This window comes from Linderina pennispora (assembly GCF_002104995.1).
Source record: "Linderina pennispora strain ATCC 12442 chromosome Unknown DL89scaffold_10, whole genome shotgun sequence".
NCBI classification, from domain to species: domain Eukaryota; kingdom Fungi; phylum Kickxellomycota; class Kickxellomycetes; order Kickxellales; family Kickxellaceae; genus Linderina; species Linderina pennispora.
Window position 1 is genome coordinate 74,015 of NW_024468258.1, and position 21,573 is coordinate 95,587.

The window sequence follows — 21,573 nt, forward strand, 5'->3', positions numbered from 1 at the left end:
CAGCTGCTGCGGGCCTGCCGAGGATCGAGCAGTCCGTTATCAGCAGACAGCGAGACCGGCAGCTGCCAGTCGTCGCCAAACAGCATGATGGTTGGCGGTGGGCACAGGAAGCGCTTCTCGGTACCATACGACTTTTGCGCAACCTTCGATGTCAGAATCATGATGACCTTCTCGCCACTGCCCATCACCTCTGCCTGGCTGTTCAGCGCCAGCGGGTTGTAGGCGGGCATCTCGTGCGAGTACGCCGGCGGTGCCATGCTCACAAGCGTGTTTTGGCGGTTGCTGCAGGCTGCCCATCTGCTGCGTGTGGTAGTGGTCAAGCTGGGTGCTGCTGGCAGTGGCTGCGCGCTTGCGCGACCGCTGCTGGGCAGGCATAATGGAGGCAGTGGCAGGCGGGCTGTTGATGGGACATGATTGGCGATGCCATTGGGTTCATGCCAGAGATTGGCACCCCTTGGCCCATCGGGTTGAAGAACGACGGCTCTGAGGACAGCGTGCCAAAGGCAGTGTTGCTGCTGCTAGTGTGCACATAGGGGCTGTCGGTGGCGGTTGCCTGGAAGCCGTCCATGCCAGTAATGCCGGTAAATGATGTTAATGTGGTGTTGATATCCAGGCCCAGGTCAGATGCCTGCTGGCTAGCCACATCGCTGCCGTTGTTGACACGTGAGAATGCAGACGAGCCGGGGTTGGCAGCCGCTATGTTCATTGGGTTCATTGTGATTTGCAGCCCACCGAGGATGGTCGTCGGCAGCGCTGCCTAGGGTGTTTGACGGGTTGCTGAAGATTCCACTGCCCATTTGCGAGCCGTGGCTATACCCGTGGCCACTGGTGCTGCTAATACTGCTGCTGTGCTGGTGGTGGTGGCCGTAGATGCTCTGGTGCTGCGGCTGCTCGTGGGAGATGTAGGGGGAGGTGGCCTGGTTGTAGAACATAGATGGCGAGGTGATGGTCATGCCGCTGCCAACAGCGGACCCGGTGTCCATGGCCTCCATGAACGATGGCGAAAACATGTTGGGCGTGGCCAGAGTCGGGTCAGTCGACCTAAAGACAGCAAGGGGAGTATGGCTCGTTAGCGCAGGGGCCGGGCAGTTTGTAGGTCCGCAAAAAGGCTGCAGCGGACAAGCGCTATGCAGTAGTATGCGAGCCATGTGACGTGCTACAACAACATGACCGGATTGTTCTTCTACTTACTCGTTCTGCGAGCGTGTGACAGCAACCCGCAGCGACTGGGGCCGGCGCGAGCTGTAGCGGCTGCCCGAGGAGGAGCTGCCCATGATGTTGCTGTGCTGAGAGCTGTCGTCGTACTCGCCACACCGGTACTGCTGCGATCCCGAGAACCCCAGATCGCCCAGGGTCATGCCCTCGGTGATCGCATCAGCGATGGTCTGGACTGTCAGCGGCAGCCGACGACGGCGGAATCGGCAGCGACGACATGGCCGAGTGTGTCAGCGACTGGCTGTACCCAGGGCTGTGGTAGTACTGCGCGCTGCTCCCCTGGGTGCCGTCGCCCATGTGGAACAGGCCTGTGTCGCGGCCGTTGGCAAAGCTGTACTCGTGGGCGTTGCTGCTGCGCCGATCGTCAGTGACAGTCATCCGGACGCTTGCGCAGACGAGCGTTGTCCTGCGCGTCGTAGTCGCTGTAGCCCGAAGAAAGGCTGGCGGCTGCGGCACTCAGCTGGTCATAGTGCTGGTTGGCGTTGCCAGATGTGGCGCTGTTCTGCGTGTCAAATTCCTGGAACTGACTGGTCATGATGAAGTCGGCCAGGAGCTGCGCGTCAAAGTAGCTATAGAGAGGAGCAGGGCACATCCTTTATATAGGGTTTAGCGGGGGTGGGGGGTGTTTAGGGTGGGTGGGTGAGGGAGGGAGGTATGCTTAAAATGGCAAGGCAGCAGAAAATGGTCACTGGTGGAGGGGTTCCTGAGAAAATATGTGGCAGCAAGGTGGGAAAATATTGGCAAGTAGAAACGAGAAAGGGAAGGCGGCAGAGAGCTGGGGAGAAAGGGGATGTGTAAGACCTTTTGTGCAGTGGGGGCGCCCAGCTGGCCGCCCCGAAGCCCAGGACAGCCGAAATGTCCCACGCTTCGCGTGCAATTCTCAGAAGAAGCTGGCGCCCAGGCCAAAGGCGACAGACTGGAAATCAGCAGACAAAAGACAGCGGTTATGCGCAAGCGTGCAAGGTGGCGAGATAGGGCGATCATCGTCTCGAGGCCGTCATCTTTGTCATGGCCGCACTGCGAGGCGAGCAAAAAGTGGAGGCGGCATAATAGTACGCAAAAATCGGCGAGGATCAGTTTTTCCAAAGCGTGACTTGCTGCAACAGAGAAAATATGCCGGAGTGCGACTTTCCTAGTAGGGCGAGCGCTCAGCCAACCGGGAGCAGGGGATCGCCAGCCCTTGCTGTTTTGTAATATGTGTGTTGCATCCCACCACAAGGCATAAAAAGGAGTGCCTTTCCAGGCAATGCGAGAACGCAATACAGGCACCGGGTTGCACAGGAAATGAACAGGGGAGGGATAATTTGCAGATGCATCGATAGCAAGATAGATATGAGCCGCAGTGCCGGCATGTGGGGACATGGAGGTGGCGAGCAGGAGGGCCGCAGCCAATACGGGCCAGATAGTCCCCACAGCCCAGCATGCAAAGGAACAACTCGGAGAGAAAATTAAGCATGGCGGAAAATCCGGCCGCGTCCATTGCGTAGTTTTTGGAGCAGCAGCAGCAAACAACGCTGGCGATGAGATGAACAGGCTATTTTTGCGACAAGAGGGAGGGCATCCTGTAGTCAGACGGCCCGCCTAGAGAGCGCCATGTCTGTCGCCACCCAGACACAGGCAAATGCAGATAAACAAATTGGCCATCCCACATCGGGCCGCTCGGAAGAGAGTAGCGCCAGAGAGGACGCTCCATGAAGACGAGATGGGCAGCAGAGCACCATCCAATTGCGGCCACACCACCGTGCCAGTGGAGAGATAAAACTTTCCGGCAGCACGACCCGCTGCCAAGCACAGCGAATCCAAGATTCGCCCTCGCTCCACTGCCAAAACTCCACATCTCCGAATGGAGAAAGGATTGCCAGCAGGCGGGCAGGCAGACGGAACGGCCAGAGTGGGTGGTGTGCGGGCAAAGCACAAAGCACAGCACAGCCACAGGCACAGCGCACAGCGCAAAGTCTAGCCCGCGGGACATTGACAAAAGAGGCAATTATGGTGGGATGCTGCCAAGGTGGAAAAGCAGATGGTCAGTGCTCAGGCTGACCGGGGATGTTATTCACCCATGCAAGCGCTTCGCCAAATGGCCAGCTGCCAATCCCTTTTCACCGAGCGTGGGCAAGTAGCAAGCGAAAAGCGTGACTGCAGGCAAATCGGGGCGGGTGTCGGTGGCAAATACGCGATAATTGCACCCAGAGAAAAACAGGTCTGTGCGGAACATGTAGGAGAATGATGTGGCCCGGGGGAGAAATGTGCATCACCAGCGGCGTATGGCCAGTCACGCGCATCGCACCATGCCACAGTACCCGCATTGCAAACTGGGAGCACAAAGAAGCCCGCCGCAAGTACCGCTCTCGAAATAGAAGTGAGGCACACGCATTTTGGACTTACCGTGTAGATGTAGTAATAATGGCAGTAGTCGGACTGCGATCAGGACTGTCGTAGCACCGAAAGTTTTCTAGAATGCGAGCGCAGGCAGAGGAGAGAATTAGCACCGAAATGCCCGCACGGGATCCGGAGAGGGGCTGACTGGTGTAGCCTTTTAAGGCAGCACAGGCTGGGAGGCACGGCACGTCGCACTACACTGGCACCAGCTTGCTGTGCAGGCGTGGCCGCTGATGGGTGCTATGCAGCCGGGAACAATAGCAGCTCGCAGATAGCGGTAGCGTATCATCGCAAACCCAGAGCGAGCCAGCGGGATGCCATCTAAGCATAACTCTTACCTTTTGTCCTGGCGACTTGAGCGAGTGGTAGCAAGCGAAGGTCTGGTTCTTCGAAAATAAGCAAGCAGGTGCTGGTTGTTCTGCTACAATCTACAGCGCGTGAAGGGAAAAGAAACAAGACAGTTGAGAACCCACGGCACCAATCAGCCTGTGCGTCAAGCAGCAGATCACTGTGGCGTGAATGGCCACTGAGTCAAGAGAGCGGCAGAGACAAAAAAGAGGGAGGATATGACCAACCATGTAAGCTGCCATCTGCCGAGGGCTTGCAGGGGAGCACAGGCAGCGAAGAATACGCCCACTCAACGAGCCGATCCACAATGGTTGGTGCAAATAATCGAGATTACGCCACCACTCCCTGCTGCCCACATATATTGCTGCATAACCAGAGGGCGCGATGGATGTGGCAGCACAATTCATCCAGCACCTGCAATTCAGTAGCGCACTCTATGTCTCGGTACTCGACTGGCACACAAAAGGTGGATGCGGGTGAGAGGGAGGAGGAAAAACATGCAGGTAATCTCCACCAACTACCCCCCAAAGGAAGGAATACATGCACTAGTGCATGGAATGCATGACAAGGGTGGTGAAATCCAAGGACACCGACGCTATTGGCGTGGGATAGGGGGCGAAAATAGACGACTGCGCCAGTCGTGCGAAGCATGTGGGCAAGCGGATAATTTACATATACAGCAGCAGCCCCCTTTGCTATTCTGGGCGCAGACGGAGCCCAGGAAAGCAGCCGAGACAGGCCATTGCAGCAGTCAGCTTTGTCTTCGTCCTCCACAGCCCAGCGATATCGCTGTAGCCGGGCAGACCAGACTGAAACAGCACAATGGCCGGCTGCATGAAAGAGTGAGCGCGGATCCGCACATGTTCTCTGCGAGTGTCAAGGGCGCCAGACGGATTTTCGGTGAGCGCCTGTCCCGTCACGCCCGCAGTGGAACAAGCGCCCGAGACAGATGGTCACTCGCAAAAAACACCATGGAGCCCGTGACAGGCGCCTGCCTGAAAAAGGGTCCTGGAGTTAGAGGGCGCAAGGAGCAAGGGCAGCGCAACTGGTGTCGACAGTATGATTCAGGGGAGTTGTGTGGGCGATGCGAGGCCGTCGTGTCCGCAGCACAGACACAGCAACAGCCGATACACGGCCACAGATAATCGGCGCCCGCGGTTTTGGTCGTACACCATGAAGCCTTGGCCGGATGGTGCTCCTCCTCCTCCACGTTGCTCGCCTTTGTTCCCAGCACAAAGAGCGCATGATGATGCTGTGAACCAGGGCTGGAACAGATATCGGAACAAACGTCACGTCGCTTGAATTATAGCATATCTTACCTTGCGTGTGTTGGCCGAGCGTAACTGAGTATGCTGAGCGAAAATAAAACGAGTCGCAGAGTCAGTGCTGATGGCTAGGATATATATGTATAGCAGACGCCCGAGTCGATGTTTGTGGTGGAGATGGGTCTGCTGCTGGTGGGTTGCGGTGGAGCCGAGCGAAATAGTAGGAGAGCTAAAAGTACAAATTCAGGGTTGGAGACGGAATTTAGACAATACTAAAAGGTTGCAAAGGCGAAAAAGGGAAACGTGCTTTGCGATATACAGGATATCGTTTCTGGCGAAAAGGGCTGTGATGTCAGGAATGCAACAAGCAAATAGAGTAGAGGCAAGAGGAAAGAAGACAGAGAAGGGTCTGTTGAATCGGGTGCAGCGCAAATCACTGTGACTTGGCCGCCTCCGATCTTGTGTGCGCACACACGGAGTGGCACGCGATAGTCAGCGAGCACTGCGTCGCGAGCAATCTGGCTGGCCAGAATCCCTAGCGACAGAGCAAGGTTGGCAAGACAGGGTACTGACCTTTAAAATAAAACGTATGGCGGGAAAGGCTTGATTGTGCTGGCTGGCCAAAGTGTCTACAGAGTAAGGAATGCTGAGATGATACACATAAGTGAAAAGTACAGGAAATAGAATGACGCTGGATATCCGACAGCACAAAGGCAAGAGGGCATGAGCACATATATATACGGTTTGCAAAAACGGAAAAACGCTATCCTTGGCGGTCTGCCAAGGACAGACACTCTTCTTTTTTTCTTACAGATGAGTGACAAAGGAGCAAAAAAATCATATAGTGCGGCTGACGTCTAGGCAGCGGGGAGTCAAGGGGGTGGACAAGACCCGGAGGGCAAGGAGCTGGCAATGCACAGACAGCACACACAAAAGGGTGTTTTACAAAAGGGGTGGGCCTAAGGGGAGGGTCGAAGGGGAGGAGAGCAGGACCCGAGCTGAACACGACCTTTCTTAACAGAGCGGAACAATGTAGTGTGAAGGTAGGCTATTTCGCCTCTACCCTGCCGGCGAGAAAAAACGCAGGCCAACTGGGCAGCCGAGAATTGGACTGCATCGATAATAAGAATGACCCAATATGTATGAAGGGGCCGGATGGGCAAAAAGCGAGCTAGCACCGCGACATTCTGATATTTCGGGAGAGACGGGGGGAATGGTGTGAGTGCATGTCTACCGCATGCGCCTCGATCCACAGGGACTACTGTGGCGAACTAGGAGTAAACCATGTGCGGTGTTTCTCAGCAGCTAGCGTGTAAGTCGAAAATCAATGACCAGAGTAAGGGGAGATGTCGCAAGCGATGTTCATGTAATAACATCGCTGATTTCAGGGACACAGTGCGCGGGGAAATAGGTGATGCGCGGACACAAATAGAAACACCGAGATGTTGGAGGTCGGCACCGAACCAGCCGATCGCCCGCCCCTCTCCAAGTAGCAGACAATAAATAGTTAGCAAAGCGGAAACCGCCAAAAAGTGTAATCAGCGACATGCATAGGCACGATACGACAGCGAGCCTGCAACCAGCTGCATCGGGGCGGAAGGCATCTCGCCCAACCAAACTCCATGCAAGCACGAAGGCAAGGCGGAATGGGGAGAAAAGTTGACTCGAGAAACACCATATAGCTGGCGAGCAGGAGCGACATGTCGAGGAAAAGTGCAGGACAGACAAAGGGATAGGAGGCAGAAGGCCATCAGCTGACAGCAGGTGGAAGCTTGCACCTGTGCTATGCGCCCACCGAATGGACAGGAAGGCAGCAGCAACTCCCTCCCAGCCCTGACAGGATTTGTACATGTACTGGGCAAGTGGCAGCGATAGAGGACGTTGTGTGCAAAGCTGGAGGATGTCGTCAGTTGCCTGTTGCGGCAAAGCTGCGGGGAATCAAAAGACTGACAGGTACAAAGAGGAATTACAAGGAGATCTCGAGAAGCGTACATCACTTGGCTCTAATGATCTCCATCCCCGAGAACCCGCCGATATCACCATATTCAGCACACCAAGACTCCAAAAATACATGCACAATTATTCAGATTGCGGGGTTGGGCTGGTAAGCACGCATGAAGGGCGAAAAAAGAGGGACGCCGATCCCGCCGGCTTGCATCGGCAGTCTGTCCACCACAGGCAAGATCGTGCAAAGCGAGTGGTGGAATTGAGGGAGCAGAATCTGACCGCGCTGCCGAGACCATCTAGTCTAACAACATTGGCTGCCTGCCCTCAACATGCAGCAATTATGATCTCCACCGTCCATCCTCAAATGTAGGCACATATGTGGGCCACGACGTATCGCAGAAATAATCGCCAATGGAAGCTGCTTCAGCAGCACTGGCAAATGCGGATCCAATTTGGCCTCGGGCAGCGACTACTACTTGGCGCCAGTGGTGATGAACGTGGGCCAGACGGTAGCAGCCGCAGCATGCGATGGATGAGAGAGCGTCAAGGCTGGAGGAGAGGCTGGCACAAAGAATCACAAGGTGGATTGTATATGCACGACAATGCACGGCTGAGTCAAAATGGGGGATGGAAATGGCGGACAAGCAAGCCAGACACTATACGCCCTCTGGCGAAATGGAGTAGGGAGCTCCAGTGGTAAATTAGAGAAAACCATGTAGAGGCAAATTGCGTGAGTTCCTGAGGTCAATAGGCGACAATAACCAGGCGGTGGAGGGAAATTGCGAGGCGCTCAATCTCGCTCGCTTGCCCAAAAAAGAAAGCGCAATGCAAGCTCGGCCCTTTCTAATTGTAGCCTCTCGGCTGTCTCAGCGTTCGCACATAGCCCACATACAAATTCCCGGGTCTTTGTCCGTCTCAAATCGCCAAGTGATGTAATAAGTGCGGCCATACCCAACCGCTGAGCTGGCTCAGTGGAACATGAGCTGTCTTCTTCAGAGCAGACATGGCACACAAAAGCGAGCACAGCATAGCCGGCATGTTGGAGAAATAGCCAGAGATACTATACCTTTCGGACGTCGCGAGGTCAATCGGTGAATATGCTGTTGAAATGTGCTCCGCACGGGGGCAGGTGACTGGGTTCGTTTGACTTCTACAAGAAGAAATATCAGAATAGTACATGTGTTTTTAGGCAATGTTTGTTTGAATTGGTCGTGTGGGCCGTGTGCGCTTCGCTCAAGTGCCATCCAGAACAATAGGGCGTTGCGCACTACGCGTCTCGCAGCAAGAAATAATGGCGCGCAGCAAGGAGCAGATGTGCAACAGATTTTGCTTGTCCCCTCCCCAAACGTTTGCCCTCACCAGCGCTGAAGCACCTTTCAGATGCCATTATTCGAGCATCTGACAACATGCAAAACGCGAAACGGAGAGGAGTAGTGGGGTGGAGGAGTGGGGAGTGCACTATGAGTATGGCGGTTGCGCATTGTGTGCAGAGAAATCATGGTTTTGTACATGCCGCCCTAGCCTCCACATTGTCGGCAGAACGAGCCTGGTGTGCAGGTTTTGCAGCAACTTTGAGCGTGAGCTTGGACAAGCGAGGATTATGCCATAGACGGGAGGCAACTCAGGGACAGCCAAAAGGCAAGGAATAAAGGATACGCCTCGAAAATTTCTTGGGTGTATTTGAATGACGGTTGACCAACAATGTGAAGCATGCAAGCCTCCAGAATGCAGGCCGACAAAGGAGCCCGCATGCATGCATACGTCAAGCAAGTGGGAAGGTCTGATATAGACTCGACTCCTATCCATAGACAATCGCCACATGCAACTCATACATGCCAGCGTTGCTCGCTGCTGGCAACCCACAATTTTGTCCGACCATACCCTGCAGCGCTCAATTACTCATCCAGAATCTTTGCCAGCGCCAATCACTCACCCAGCATTTCCACCGCACCAATCCCACACACACGAGAGGCAGACGCAGCAGGTGCAGATAATGGCGTTGGGGAAGGAGGAATGCACTTACCACGTCGAATAATCGGCTCTATGACGGTGTTGTTGCACGTCGTTGGGCTGGCCAGTAGTGAATAGGCGGCGGCGACTGGGATGCGTGCCGAATGGGTCGTTCAGCGAGTTCCTATTGTTGGTGTTTTGGCAGTTTGTCGTGTGAATGCCTCATGAACAGCGAATTGGTCAGGAGAGAGTCACTGGCAATAGATGCAAGTGCGCCAGAAACGAGTGGAGAAGTGGATGCTGTATACAAAGCAATTGAGCGGGTGTGTCTAGGAAGGTGGAGTGGTCGGACAGCTGCAGTGGACCCTTGATGACCCAGGGCTTTTAAACTAAGGATATCGGAAAGATGGCTGCTCGGAAAAAGGTGCCGCAGATGCGAAGAGAACTAAGGAGACGAAAACCGACTGTTCTGGTTTGGATCTCAGCCCCAATTACACTCGCAATACGGCAAGACAGAAGGCCAGGCTGGCTGGAGCAAGTGAATATCTGGAGCAGCAAACGATGCCACTAGGAGATGCCACCGCCGCTCACCGCAAATACACAGCTTCCTGTTATATCCATATGTTGAGAATGGTAAACAAAGGGACAATAATAGGGACAAGTTATGTTTCGTCCTGCCAGGGTGGGATCCAAGTACAGTGGGCACTATTTTAATTTTCCAGGTTATTGATGATGACTGCGCCAATTTGTGGAGTGGACCCAGTGAGGGAGCAGCAGGGAGCAGCACAAAACGTAAACAGCATGGAGCACGTTTTGTGACGAGAAAGCCTGGGCTGTCGCATCCCTGTTGTTGCGAGGGGCGCAGTGGCTCGATAGCGATTGTTTACCTTTTTTCCGAGTAGGCGACAAAAACAATAGTAGTAGTAGACGGATAGGCGGCAGGATATGCTCCAGAGCCTCAGATTCCTGCTGATGTCTAGGGCCCACGATGGCGTACAGTTAGCAGGTACAATATACGCAATATGCCACTGCTGAGGGAGACAACCAGACAGGTGCAGCTTCAAACAGGATTTACAGACTGCGCATGCTTGGTAATAATGAGCGGCTTACCTTTTCGCTGCGAAATGGCGACGCTACCACTGCCTCTGTGGCAGGTACGGGCGCTTATTTCTGCAAATGCGCTGTGGGTGTGAGAAGCGGCTGAATTTGTGCTCCTTGTTGGGCCGCAATAGGAAGTATGCCCAGGTTTGGAAATTACTTGGGCGACAAGGTGGAGAGTGGCTAAGGGTTCCTTGGGGGTTGTGGACAATAGGGTACGTTATCAAACAATGGCCACCTTCCGCTTGAATAGTGCAGATGTAGCGGTGACTGATGCCTCCGAGATACGGTCCAGGAGCACAGCAACGAGCGTCTGCAATAGAGTAAGGGAAAGCTGGAAGCGGTTCGCCTTCCTGGTATTTGACTACAGTACTGTCGCAAATGAGTGACAAGAACAAGGAAAGGCGTGCTTCGACGCTTGCAAAAAGAGTAAAACTTGGGGTGAGGAAAAAAGGAACCCAGAGCAATCCACCTTTTCCCACTTCACAAAATGGTCGCCAGATCAGGCGCGTTTTGTTTAAAATGCTCAGGCGCATCCGATTACCGACATATTGCCCCTTTCCTGGTAGGGCAGCGCTCGGGGAAGGGGTGCGAAAGGGACAGCACCGTAGTATCGAGGCCCGCCAACGGCGTCACCTCCCCCACTCGAGTCTCTATATTGTTTAACATCGTTCACATCGTCAGAGTGGACTCGGCCAGCCAGTGCCTTTTTGTCTCTTCTTTCTATCAGAAAGCTGAGGGGGAGGTGGGCTAGCGATGTTTTTGTTTCAACAGGGCAGCCATTGCATTACTACCTTTTGTGCGAGTGGAACTCGTCTGCCTCAGCGTGTCTGACACTGGGCGTCAGGGAAGTGTGGGAAATGCATGGACGCAACTGCTATTTCACCCAGCTTTCACTGCGTTCAAGATTGGGAGTGGCATAGTAGAAAAATCTGCAAACTGGCGCGTGCTACCCTAAAGACAAATACCGGAAACCTACCAATGCCATGAATAAAAGAAATGGCTAAAGATGCACGTGCGATATTGAAAAAAAGTATTGTTTATTTGAATGGCGAAAGTATTGTGTAGTATAGACATGGTGAAAGAAAAATCTATCGATGAGGTGCAGAAGCTTATGCAAACATGTATGCAGGAGAAACAGGAGTCATTCAAGGAAATCAGAATCTGTGCAATTGCTCATGATGAGCTAATGACGTTCACGTAGTCCCAAGTATCATCAGTGCATAGGTTGAGGTCGTGACTATCATACAAGTGGTTACGTGCCGAGTGGATGTTGCTGTGGCCTGTGTAGCACAGCTTGCACAGGTACGTCTGGCTTGGGGGTGGCATAACAGTGCTAGGCATTCTTCGTTTTTCCAAAACTGCTGGGCTGGGATTGCGGTGGATAGTGACTGGCACTGGATGCGGATTTAAGGTAGCTTGGTGTGTGGTTAGGGTTGGTTTTTGTAATGTGCGCCGAGGCTGCTTGGAGTGTGTGTTGACAACCGTGGTGGATCGTACGTAGAGGCAATTGCGGGGTGCAAGTAAAGGAATGCAAGTGATGCAAGGCGATGTATGAAAAGAGAGAGGAAAAGTCGCTGTGTTTACAATGCGGCCAGTCAATCTGTCGTTAAATGAAATAGAGAATCAGAGAATGTGGATGTGTGTGTCTGGGATATGTCTGCTTCGCCCCACTCCCGGCCCCCGGTAATATATACTCGTCTGGACCTTGGTGCTAGAAATAGCCCGCTGCCTGCTGGAATAACATGACGCTAAAGAGTGCTTGCCTTGCTAAATAAAGTGTAAAAGTAAGTTGCAAAAAAAAAATCAACCACAGGCCGATTGTGATTCTATTTTTAACATGGCTCTGTATGGTCAGCGATGGACATACTTTTTTTTTTGCCTGCTTTATGCAGGCGGTGCTTGGCAGCGGCAAGCATCGTTTTGCAAGGGCAAAAAATCAGGACTGACAGGAATAGAATATTCCTCACAAGAGCTGTGGACAATCCTCAGAACAGATGAGGGACAGCGCCTGCTGGCAACCAACTGGAGCGCGCATGCCAGCGCTTGTGAATACGGGAAGGACGAGGAAATCAAGATGAGGAAATGTCTGCTCCCTTCCCCAACATTGGCAAAAGCAGGCATGCCCGCTTTCCCTTTTTGACAACCGATCAGCTATTTTTGGAATGCGGGGAAGTTCAGAGCACCATGTCCTGGAAAAGGGGTTTAGACATAAAGGCCAGTGATGGTGGTGGCATCAGGCTGGCAGCGACATAAGGCGCTGAAACAGCGGTGTTCCGCGGAGTTTGTCAACCATCTCCAGCCAAGAGCGGTTTGCCTCAGCACGGCGGTTCTTGCTCTTGTCGGTCTCGACAAGGATCGACACCAGTGTGATGGCCGGGCCAACGCGTGAGTACAGATATGTGTGCTCCTCGGCCTTGCTCGCGGTATGTGGTGGCGCCTGGTGTTGGAGCGGCGGCTGCTTCAGCATATTGCTGCTCTGCTGTGGCGACAGCGGTGGCGGATTTGCCTTGGCAAATGACCTCCCCCGCACACTGACACTACCGCTAGCCGCCGCCCCCGGCAGTGCGTGCAGCAGCGCCTCAGTCCTGCCGCCAAGACCAGTGCTGCCTGCATGGCTGCCAGCGGCAGCAGTCGCATCAAGTGATGTCATTGCGCCATGCGGGATATCCGCACGCGTCAATCTGCGTGCATAGACACCCTTGGACTCGGCCACCATAGCGGTCATTGCCGCACGCCCAGACTTGGCACCAAAGCTGGCCCGTGTTGGTGTGCTGAGTGTTAACGAGTGGATTGAGGAGGCGTCGGTGTGCCGCTTCTGAGGCGAGTACGTGCGTGAGGCATTGTCAAGCGTCAGCTTCAGGGGAGCAGCCATTTCACGTAGTCGGCCCCCGCTTCGGATGCGTCGCATCGAGCCGGCATCGGATGCTGTGGCATTGGCCATCGACGCTACTGCCTGGGTTCTGGCAGTACTGCAGCTCCCAAGTGGCACTGCTTCGGATGCGCTGCCAGATTTCTGGATCTCGTTTGCTAGCTCTGACAGCGAGAACCCGCCTGACCCACAGCGATGGGGCTCCCGAGGTCTCCCTGGCTTAGAATCGCGACTGCCCACGGTCGCATATTTGATCTGCATGGCCTGCGACACCTGGCCGGCAGGGACACTAACGGCATTCCCAAAGCAGTGTTCGAGCTGTGAATGCTCTGCCGGCCCACTGACGGTCTCACTGTTGAGAGCCAGACTAGTGCACCGCTGGTACTGCATGCCGGATTGCTGGGGCTGTGTGTCTGCGAACCGCGAGCCCTTGCTTGTCTTGCGCTCAACAAGCCGCCTGCCACGCCCCTGCTTGCTCTGTGCAGTGGCGACCTGGTTGTTTCGCAGGTGTGACTTTAGCAGATATGTCGAGTACAGGCTGTGGCCCTCAATATGCTCATCGCTGGGGTCGCCTATAAACTCGTACCCGTCCTCATGCTCCAGCCCGACAAGCTGATAGTGTCCATTTTCTCCAGCTGATTCAGCCCCCTCAAAGGAACTTCCTGGTCGCGCAATGTCCTCGGCTTCATCGTTCAGGTGCACAATGGGCGTGGCATGGCGATTGACAGCACCAGCAGCAGTTTTACTCTGTGGATCCGACTCAGCCCTCTGCCGTGTCGGGTCGTTGGCAGCACTCTGCCGAGCATTGGTCGCTATGGGTTCGATGGTTTCAGAGATGGCTGACTGCATGGGCTGCATCACTGGCGACTCTGCCTCGTGCTTGCCACCTGCAATCTCCATGCCGCTTTCATCATCGACAGCATGTGGGGCAGCACATATCTCGTCTATCGAAGAGTCGAGCTCGGCGAGTAGCCGCTCGGCGTCATTGCCCATAGCCGTGACCATTGGGTTCGCCCTCAGCAGCTCTGTATCGAGCGGCTCGGCGTCGCCCTCGAGAATACTGACAAAATCCGGAAGACATTTGCGCCTGAACCACTCAGCATCCAATTGGCGCCCGTCCAAGGTCTGCAGCGACTCGTCGGGATCGGGTGCAGATGTGTGGATATCCTGCGACAGCGAGTCTCGCAAGTGGTATCCATGTGAGCGCATAAGCGGCTGGTTCGTGATGCAAAACAGCATGGCATAGGACTGTACAAACGTCTCCGGCACCTTGATGTTAGTCCCGGCCATGGCGAATCCGTCACTGCAGAATGGCCGCTCCTTGGACGACTCGAGCAAGAGAACCACGAACAGTCCGTCGTTGGCATGCAGAAAGGTGGTGGCCAGGTCATTCAGGTTGAATTTGGCCATGCTGGGTCGCGACCAGATGTCCTCCATGATGGCGCTGTGCCGGGCGTGCGGCGATAGATCGTCATGGTATAGTGATCGATGCGGCCCAATGATCTGCTGAAAGTAGACCGTGGTCTTGATGGCCAGGTGCTCGGTCCAGCTGCTGATCCACGTGTATACGAACCGCATCCGCCGCACTCTAATGTCCTCTTCGGACATGCCAGATCCGGATCCGTCGCTCCCCCAAATCAGACTCTGCACCATGCGCGTCGACTTTGCAAACGCAGAGAGAAGAAACTTTTTTGGGTTATTGGCGCCCGCCGAGGCCTCCTTATCCGGGTGCTCCCAGCTGCCTTTGCTCAGTGCTCCGCTGATGCTGTCATAGATGCTGCCTCGGCCTATACTGCTATTGGGCGTCTTGTTCGCTGCCGGTGGCTCTCGCGGCTGTCCAATTGGTGGCAGGCTGTCGCCCCATGCCCTGAGCTGTGTTTTGGCGCGGCTCATTGCTGTGACAGCTTTCAGAAAGTTGTACTGCGCAATGCTCTCGTCCCACGACACGATGCACCGCATAATGCCGACCTCGTAGCGGATGTTGTCGTATAGTTGGCGATACATTGCCTGTGGTGTGATGGCATCCAGTGCGCACTCGCATTTACCCAGTAGTGCTGCCATATCCTCACTCTCGAGCACCGGTCCAGTCGTGGCCACCAGACGATAGAACACGACCAGGATCTTGCGCACCTTGATAAACACATGCAGGAAATCCGTCAGCGACTTTATCGCCGCCAAGTCGACCGACAGCTGCTGTGCCTCGTCCTGTGCCTCGCTGTATCTGTTTGCGTCAAACGTCGACAGCGTGCCTTGCCTCGAGTGAGTGATCACTGTCGGTGTATTCTGCTCACTGCCGATGACCGGCGAGTCGATCGGGCCCAGCCCCCCAGCAACCGGCGGGTGAGCCATGCTGGTCGGCCGCGGCTCGACGCGCTGCCTACCGGGAGTCTGGAATTTCTCGTATCCGCTGGCTCTACTGCCGTAATTTGTTTGTGCTTCTGCGCGACTACTCGCCCCGCAATTGTGGCTGGCTGGTGCATAGTAGAGGTGCGATGAGGGCGTATCGTTCTCATTGCGCGTGCTAGCGAGAAACGGCGGGCCCCCCTGCTGGCTGCTGCCAGGGTTGCCAGGGTTGCCAGCTGCGGCGCCGCGACCGAACTCTGGCTTGGGCACCGTCAGGTCCAGCAGACGCTCGCACTCGCGCTCGTACTTTTGCGAGATTTTGCGTATCGCCTTGCGCAGCTGGCCGACAAGGGGCGAATACTGTGAGTGCATGTAGTCGTTGCCCCGCTTAAAGTTTGATGGCGACAGGTACTCCATCGATGTGTATTTTTCTTCGGCTGTGCGCAGCTTGAATAGAAGCACGCCCAGCGGTATGAATACCTACAAGGAGGAGTGTGTTGTTTCAGCAAGAGCCGTCGAAATTCGCAGGCCTCCTGGCGGTGTGTCTACAAGCGGCACTTACATCCATTATCTGCGTGTGTGCGTCCTCGGTGCTTTCGTATTCGTACCGGCTCATTCGCGTGAGGAACTCCTCCAGCGCTTCCAGCGGAATTCTGTTCATTGGCCCAAGGTTGCTTCTATTTTCCGTTATGTAATAAGAGTAGCTAGTGCTGAAAGTATCAATATGTACAGAGCGTAAGTAGGCAGGCAAGAAGCGCGTACCAGAAACATCGCCTATTGGGCCTGCCTGCATCACACACCCACGCCTGGCGATTGCAGCGCTTGTCTCCAAACGCTGCTGGGTGGGAGGACCTGCGGCTGTTTTTTTTAATGATCCGCTGGGCCTCCCACGCCGCAGTCCCGGTCCCATCAGCTGCGATGGGCGCGCATCGTCGACCGGGGTATCCAGACCGCTACTCGCTTGCCTGGGGGAACTTCGCCTCCGCCTCAGAGAATAGGGAAAGGGGAGAGGCAGCAAGCCAGGCTTGATCGTCTGCGGGGGAGGAGCGTCAAGCCCGGATGCGGGCCAAACCAGCATCCAGCCAACGTGGGCTGCTTGGGGCAATCGGCCAATCAACGCGAAGGCTGGAAAAATTTTCTGTCGGCAAGGGCAATTGGGCTGGCGCTTCAGAAGCGCGCAAGCTGTGCAAACGCGGCTCTCCTTACAATTTCTATCCTTTTTTCTTCATCGTCTACCAAGATTCAAAAGATTCAAGAACAATGTCGCAGCGTCCGTGCTACAACTGTAACGAGACTGGCCATATCGCCCGTGAGTGCCCCCTGGGCTCTTCTGCTGTGAAGTGCTACAACTGCCAGCAGACCGGCCACCGTGCCGCCGACTGCACCAACGAGCGCGCCGAGAAGACCTGCTTCAACTGCAACAAGTCCGGTCACCTGGTAAGTTCCAGACACTGTCGAATTTCTCTTATCTAGCGATGTTGCAATCGGGCACCCTTTCAAGCCTGCTGTATATGGTATGTCCCGATCGACGGCATGGGGTGTACATGCTGCGATCTGGGACGTGCATATGCATAGGCGAAGAAGGGGAGTGCGTGCCTGTATATAGGGAAGGTGTTGCCAGGTGGTGGGGAATGGGTGCAGCTGAAGGTTGATGGCAGAGTGCAACGCATAGGCAACAAAGGGACCGCATTGCTCCGCTTATAACCACCATCCCTGCATTCATTATACACCGATCTGTTCTGTCTACGCAACAGTCTCAATCATATCTACTAAAGCATGTTTTTTTTTGTCGTTTTAGTCTCGCGAGTGCCCCGAGCCCCGCAGCGAGAGCGCCCCGCGCCAGCGCACCGGCCCCGGCCCGGCGTGCTACAACTGCGGCTCCCGCGGCCACTACGCGCGCGACTGCCAGCAGCAGCGTGCCCGCACTTGCCACAGCTGTGGCGAGCCCGGCCACATGTCGCGCGACTGCCCTAACGGCACCAAGTGCTACAACTGCGGCGAGTTCGGCCACCAGTCGACTCAGTGCACCAAGGAGAGCAACAAGTCGTGCTACAACTGCGGTCAGACCGGCCACATCTCGCGTGACTGCACCAACTAAATAGCCTGCGTTTTTTATGCAAACAAAAAACAATATGGAATTTTGCCTTGCTTTGCACAAAGGGCCTGGCTCGCAAGAGCATCAGCTAAAACAGTGTTATTTGATCTTTTGACGCGCTTTTTTTTCTTGGCAGCTGGTATTTCGCTCATTTGGTTAGCATTGCAAAAAGCATCGGTTTTTTTCCCTTCGATCATGTACGCCATGCTTGATTATATGGCCAATGCACATAGCTGCATATTAATTAGCGTATGCTCGATGTTTGATTTATTTGAAATGGTCACCTAGACTAGAGCAAGTATCGAGAGTTACCTTGACAAGGGCATTAAGAGCAGAAAGAGGCAGAAAACTAGGAGTTACATAAGGAACTGGCCAGCTCGAACAAGGGTGGTGGTGGTAGAGTCTAATGAAGAAGAGAAGAGAGGGCATTGGGGATGAACAGTCTGCCAGCGATTAGCCTTAGTTGCAGAACACCGACGACCCGTTAGCGCCCGTGTAGCACTTGAGTCCGGAAGGGCACGACGCCGACTGGTACTGGCCGCTCCAGGCATTGCACTGCAGATAGGCGCCGGTCTGACCGGGAGAAACGCACTTTGCAGAGTTTCCAGTGCACTGGCCCTGGCCGCCGGTGCCAGGCAGGCCGCACATGGCGGTGCCGGGCTTGTTCGGGTTTGCGTAGCAGACCTGGCCGGCCTCGCACGACTGGGTCTGCCAGGTGCCGCTCCAGCTGTCGCACTGCAGGTAGGTGGGGGAGACGCCGTCGGTGCCGTTCGGGCACATGGACTGGTTGCCGGTGCACTGGGCGGCATTGGCCAGGGGCGCGGCCAGGAGAAGGAGGGTAGCGAAGGAAAGGCGAGCCATTATTTGTTTCTTGAGAGAGGTTGTGTTTAGCGGAGGCTGAGTTGTTTGAGCTCGAGCTGCTGCTTGGGTGCTTTATATCTGGAGTAGTCCGTGTGGGGGGGTGAAGATCTGGTGAGTAAAGCTTTTTTGTTGAAGGCTAGGAAATGTCTCAGCTTATATACGGAGTTCTGGGCCTAAACATTACATAGTATTATTCTGACCTCTTTTTCTTGTCGGCAAGGTGGCATGTCTCATGGGCGAAAACACATTACAAGTGCGAGTAGAAGAAGAAAATGGCCCGCTCTATAATTGCATCACCAATTTTAGGACGGGCCCCTTCACTGCGGAATGTCGCTGTGTTGCAATCAAGGCACAGGTGGCGGACATTGCCAATTCACCCAACTGAATATGGCAGATCCACTCCAAGTGACAGGCGCCACGAACGCAGACACATTTTCTTGACAAAGCCATGGGTGTCGTGTTTTCCGCCCGATGCGATCTATTCTCAAACCTCCTCCACAGTGCACCTTTCCCATGGGAGCTCCTGACAATGTCGTGCTCCGTCGTCTGTTATGTCATATGGTCATCGATTGACTGGTGGAAAAAGGGTGGCCAGTATCTGTCGTTTGCCTGTTTCCTGCGCAAAATACGGGGGGCAATCATGCGGGGGTAACAGTATTTCTTGGTGAATCTACACGGGACCCAGGACATGCATGATATTTTTACTTTTGAACAATGACTTGGGCACCGACAAATATTTTTGGGCTTGTCCGACCTGATTTCTTATACAGCATAGTAGGAAGATACATGTCCGAGCACGACGTGCAAAAAAAAAAACAAGCACAGCCATTCCACTGCTTGGCTGAAGAGCTGCTCAGCCAACAAAGTGGGCATGGGCCAATCCATAATGACGTTCAAGGGGCTCCCTAAAAATAGGCCCCAGTGGAGTTTTGGGCTGCAAATGTTCATATGGCTCCTTTTGACACCGTGTATCCAAAACACCATACACTGCAGCATTTAGAATTCCCTCCCCCCGCCAAACATCTCCATCCAATGAGCGAGAAACGCCAGTCGCAGGAGCCGCCAGCAGATGCCGCCAAGCACCAGCAAAAGAAGCAGGCATCGTCGGTTGTGGAGATCAAGCAGGACAGCAAATCCAGCAATGATGGCGGAAAATTCGGCACTCGCACGCTGTCGTCCGGCCGCGACGTATTCGAGCACAATGCATGGTACGTGTTTGACGTTATAATTGTGCAGCATAGCGCACAAAGCTAAAACATCCCATATATTTAGGGATAATGTGGAGCCCGACAGCGACCACGAAGAGTATGCTTCGGGGCAGATCAAAATGCACCGCGAGCATCCGGTGCCTGAAGAGGAGCGGGAGAAGTACAATACGAACCCGGAGCAGTTCTGGAACGACTTTTACCAGAACAACACGAACAAGTTCTTCAAGGACAGGCATTGGCTGGGGCTGGAGTTCCCGGAGCTGTTCAAGTGGACAGATAAGCGTGTGTCTGCCCAGGAGGGCGAGCAGGCGGAGAATGCGGACGACCAGCAGCCGGCCAGGGAGGACAGCGGGGATGCGGAGAAGTTCCGAATCATGGAGGTCGGATGCGGCGCTGGTAACGCAGTGTTCCCGTTGCTGGCGGACGTATACGATCCGCGGCTATTCGTGTATGCGTGCGATTACTCCAGCACAGCTGTCAGCGTGGTCAAGGTAAGTCAGCGCTGGCCCCGAGCCATTACAAGAGCACGCCAAGAACGGCTATCGCTAATGGCGTTATTTGCGTAGGCAAACGAAGCATACAACGAGTCGCGGTGCAAGAGCTTTGTGTGGGACCTCGCCAGCAGCTCGTTGCCCGCCGATGTCACGCCGGGCAGCGTCGACGTGATGCTGATGATCTTTGTGTTCTCGGCCCTGCACCCCAGTCAGTGGCAGCAGGCGGTGGATAATGCGTACCAGCTGCTGCGGCCCGGCGGCGTGCTGCTGTTCCGCGACTACGGGCGGCATGATCTGGCGCAGCTGCGGTTCAAGAAGTCGCGGCTCCTGGAGGACAACCTGTATATACGCGGGGACGGCACGCGCGTGTACTTCTTCACCAACGAGGAGTTGGCCGAGGTCTTTGGCCGCAGGTTTGTCGTCGAGCAGAACGCTGTCGATAGAAGGCTGATTGTCAACAGGAAGCGCGAGCTCAAGATGTACCGCGTGTGGATGCAGTGCAAGTTCAGGAAGCCGGAGTGATCACGCGATCTGATCTAGCGTTTCTGACAGTGAGATCGTGCGTTTCCCAAGCGGGATCAATGCTCTGGGATCGCAATACCTACTATCTTTGGCTTTCTTCTTCGTTCGTCTTACATAAAATAGCTTTCTCTATCTTTCTCTTGTGCGCGTCCTTTTGTTGTACTTGTTTTTGAGCAGCGCAGGTCGAAGGAAGAAAAAGAACCAAGGGAGAACCCTCCAACCAGACTCTGCAGCACACTTGACGGTTATAACTTTATCAGCCTAGCCATCCCAGACCCTTTTTCTTTTGTCAGCAAAAGAGCGTAGCAAGAACGACTCCTTCTCGCCTTCCAGTAGAGCAAGCACACAAAACACACTCGATTTCCCTCACAACCCCAAACACATAGCAATGCGTGGTTCAGACGTTAGCAGAGATCCTTGGTAAGTTTTGAAGCGAAATTCGCCACCACCACCCCAAAAACCGGCCCAAGGGCATTATGCTAATCCACTCTTGGAATAGCCCGTGGGTGATTCTCAACGATGCCGGCGGAGCGTTCGCCATGGGAGCGATTGGCGGCGGCGTGTGGCATTTCTTCAAGGGGACGCGGAATTCGCCGTACGGGGAGCGGTTCCGCGGCGGGCTGAATGCGATGCGGGCGCGGGGGCCGATTACCGGCGGCAACTTTGCGGTGTGGGGAGGGATGTTCTCGACGTTCGACTGTGTGCTGAAGGGCATTCGGCACAAGGAGGATCCGTGGAACTCGATTGGCTCGGGCGCCATCACCGGCGGTCTGCTGGCGGCGCGTGGCGGCTGGCGTGCGGCTGCGGTCTCGGCGGTCTTTGGCGGTGTGCTGCTTGGTCTGATCGAGGGTGTCGGCATTGTCATGGGCCGGGCATTTGCCCCGCAGCCGCCGATGCTGGGCCCGCCGCCAGCGGCAGAGTAGAGGACTTCTCGCAAAAAAATTCTTTAATCGTACTAGTTTGCAATTGCTATAGA

At 54.7% G+C, this 21,573-nt stretch overlaps 8 protein-coding genes across 8 annotated transcripts; 4 read left to right on the plus strand and 4 right to left on the minus strand.

The window, feature by feature from the left end:
* The first annotated feature begins 856 nt into the window (after positions 1 to 856).
* DL89DRAFT_27038 (uncharacterized protein) lies at positions 857 to 1,704 on the plus strand. The gene is made up of 2 exons (XM_040888678.1): positions 857 to 1,035; positions 1,190 to 1,704. The coding sequence occupies exons 1-2, from the start codon at positions 998 to 1,000 to the stop codon at positions 1,584 to 1,586; spliced, it is 435 nt and encodes a 144-aa protein (XP_040741939.1). The 5' UTR covers positions 857 to 997; the 3' UTR covers positions 1,587 to 1,704.
* A 194-nt stretch (positions 1,705 to 1,898) lies between these two features.
* On the minus strand, positions 1,899 to 3,580 carry DL89DRAFT_268663 (uncharacterized protein). Its single transcript, XM_040887999.1, has 3 exons — positions 2,953 to 3,580; positions 2,155 to 2,729; positions 1,899 to 2,131 (listed from the first exon to the last, which is right to left on the minus strand). Exons 1-3 carry the CDS (start codon positions 3,185 to 3,187, stop codon positions 2,096 to 2,098), a joined length of 846 nt encoding a protein of 281 aa, XP_040741940.1. The 5' UTR covers positions 3,188 to 3,580; the 3' UTR covers positions 1,899 to 2,095.
* An 8,214-nt stretch (positions 3,581 to 11,794) lies between these two features.
* Positions 11,795 to 12,391, plus strand: DL89DRAFT_27129 (uncharacterized protein). The gene has a single exon (XM_040888913.1). It carries the CDS (start codon positions 12,043 to 12,045, stop codon positions 12,343 to 12,345), a length of 303 nt encoding a protein of 100 aa, XP_040741941.1. The 5' UTR covers positions 11,795 to 12,042; the 3' UTR covers positions 12,346 to 12,391.
* Positions 12,392 to 12,438: 47 nt separating this feature from the next.
* Positions 12,439 to 16,078, minus strand: DL89DRAFT_294068 (uncharacterized protein; the record flags this gene model as incomplete). Its single annotated transcript, XM_040890464.1, has 2 exons — positions 12,439 to 15,897; positions 15,980 to 16,078. 2 exons carry the CDS (start codon positions 16,076 to 16,078, stop codon positions 12,439 to 12,441), a joined length of 3,558 nt encoding a protein of 1,185 aa, XP_040741942.1.
* Positions 16,079 to 16,784: 706 nt separating this feature from the next.
* Positions 16,785 to 17,255, minus strand: DL89DRAFT_268671 (uncharacterized protein; the record flags this gene model as incomplete). Its single annotated transcript, XM_040888000.1, has 1 exon — positions 16,785 to 17,255. A coding segment is annotated over exon 1 (254 nt), but the record flags the coding sequence as incomplete, so codon positions are not given.
* A 507-nt stretch (positions 17,256 to 17,762) lies between these two features.
* Positions 17,763 to 18,390, minus strand: DL89DRAFT_268672 (uncharacterized protein). Its single transcript, XM_040888001.1, has one exon. It carries the CDS (start codon positions 18,371 to 18,373, stop codon positions 17,972 to 17,974), a length of 402 nt encoding a protein of 133 aa, XP_040741944.1. The 5' UTR covers positions 18,374 to 18,390; the 3' UTR covers positions 17,763 to 17,971.
* A 948-nt stretch (positions 18,391 to 19,338) lies between these two features.
* Positions 19,339 to 20,604, plus strand: DL89DRAFT_247859 (methyltransferase-like protein 2-A-like protein). Its single transcript, XM_040885137.1, has 3 exons — positions 19,339 to 19,581; positions 19,646 to 20,072; positions 20,148 to 20,604. Exons 1-3 carry the CDS (start codon positions 19,406 to 19,408, stop codon positions 20,595 to 20,597), a joined length of 1,053 nt encoding a protein of 350 aa, XP_040741945.1. The 5' UTR covers positions 19,339 to 19,405; the 3' UTR covers positions 20,598 to 20,604.
* An 87-nt stretch (positions 20,605 to 20,691) lies between these two features.
* DL89DRAFT_247864 (mitochondrial import inner membrane translocase, subunit Tim17/22) lies at positions 20,692 to 21,520 on the plus strand (the record flags this gene model as incomplete). The annotated part of the gene is made up of 2 exons (XM_040885138.1): positions 20,692 to 21,017; positions 21,097 to 21,520. The coding sequence occupies exons 1-2, from the start codon at positions 20,986 to 20,988 to the stop codon at positions 21,518 to 21,520; spliced, it is 456 nt and encodes a 151-aa protein (XP_040741946.1). The 5' UTR covers positions 20,692 to 20,985.
* Between the last annotated feature and the right edge of the window lie 53 nt (positions 21,521 to 21,573).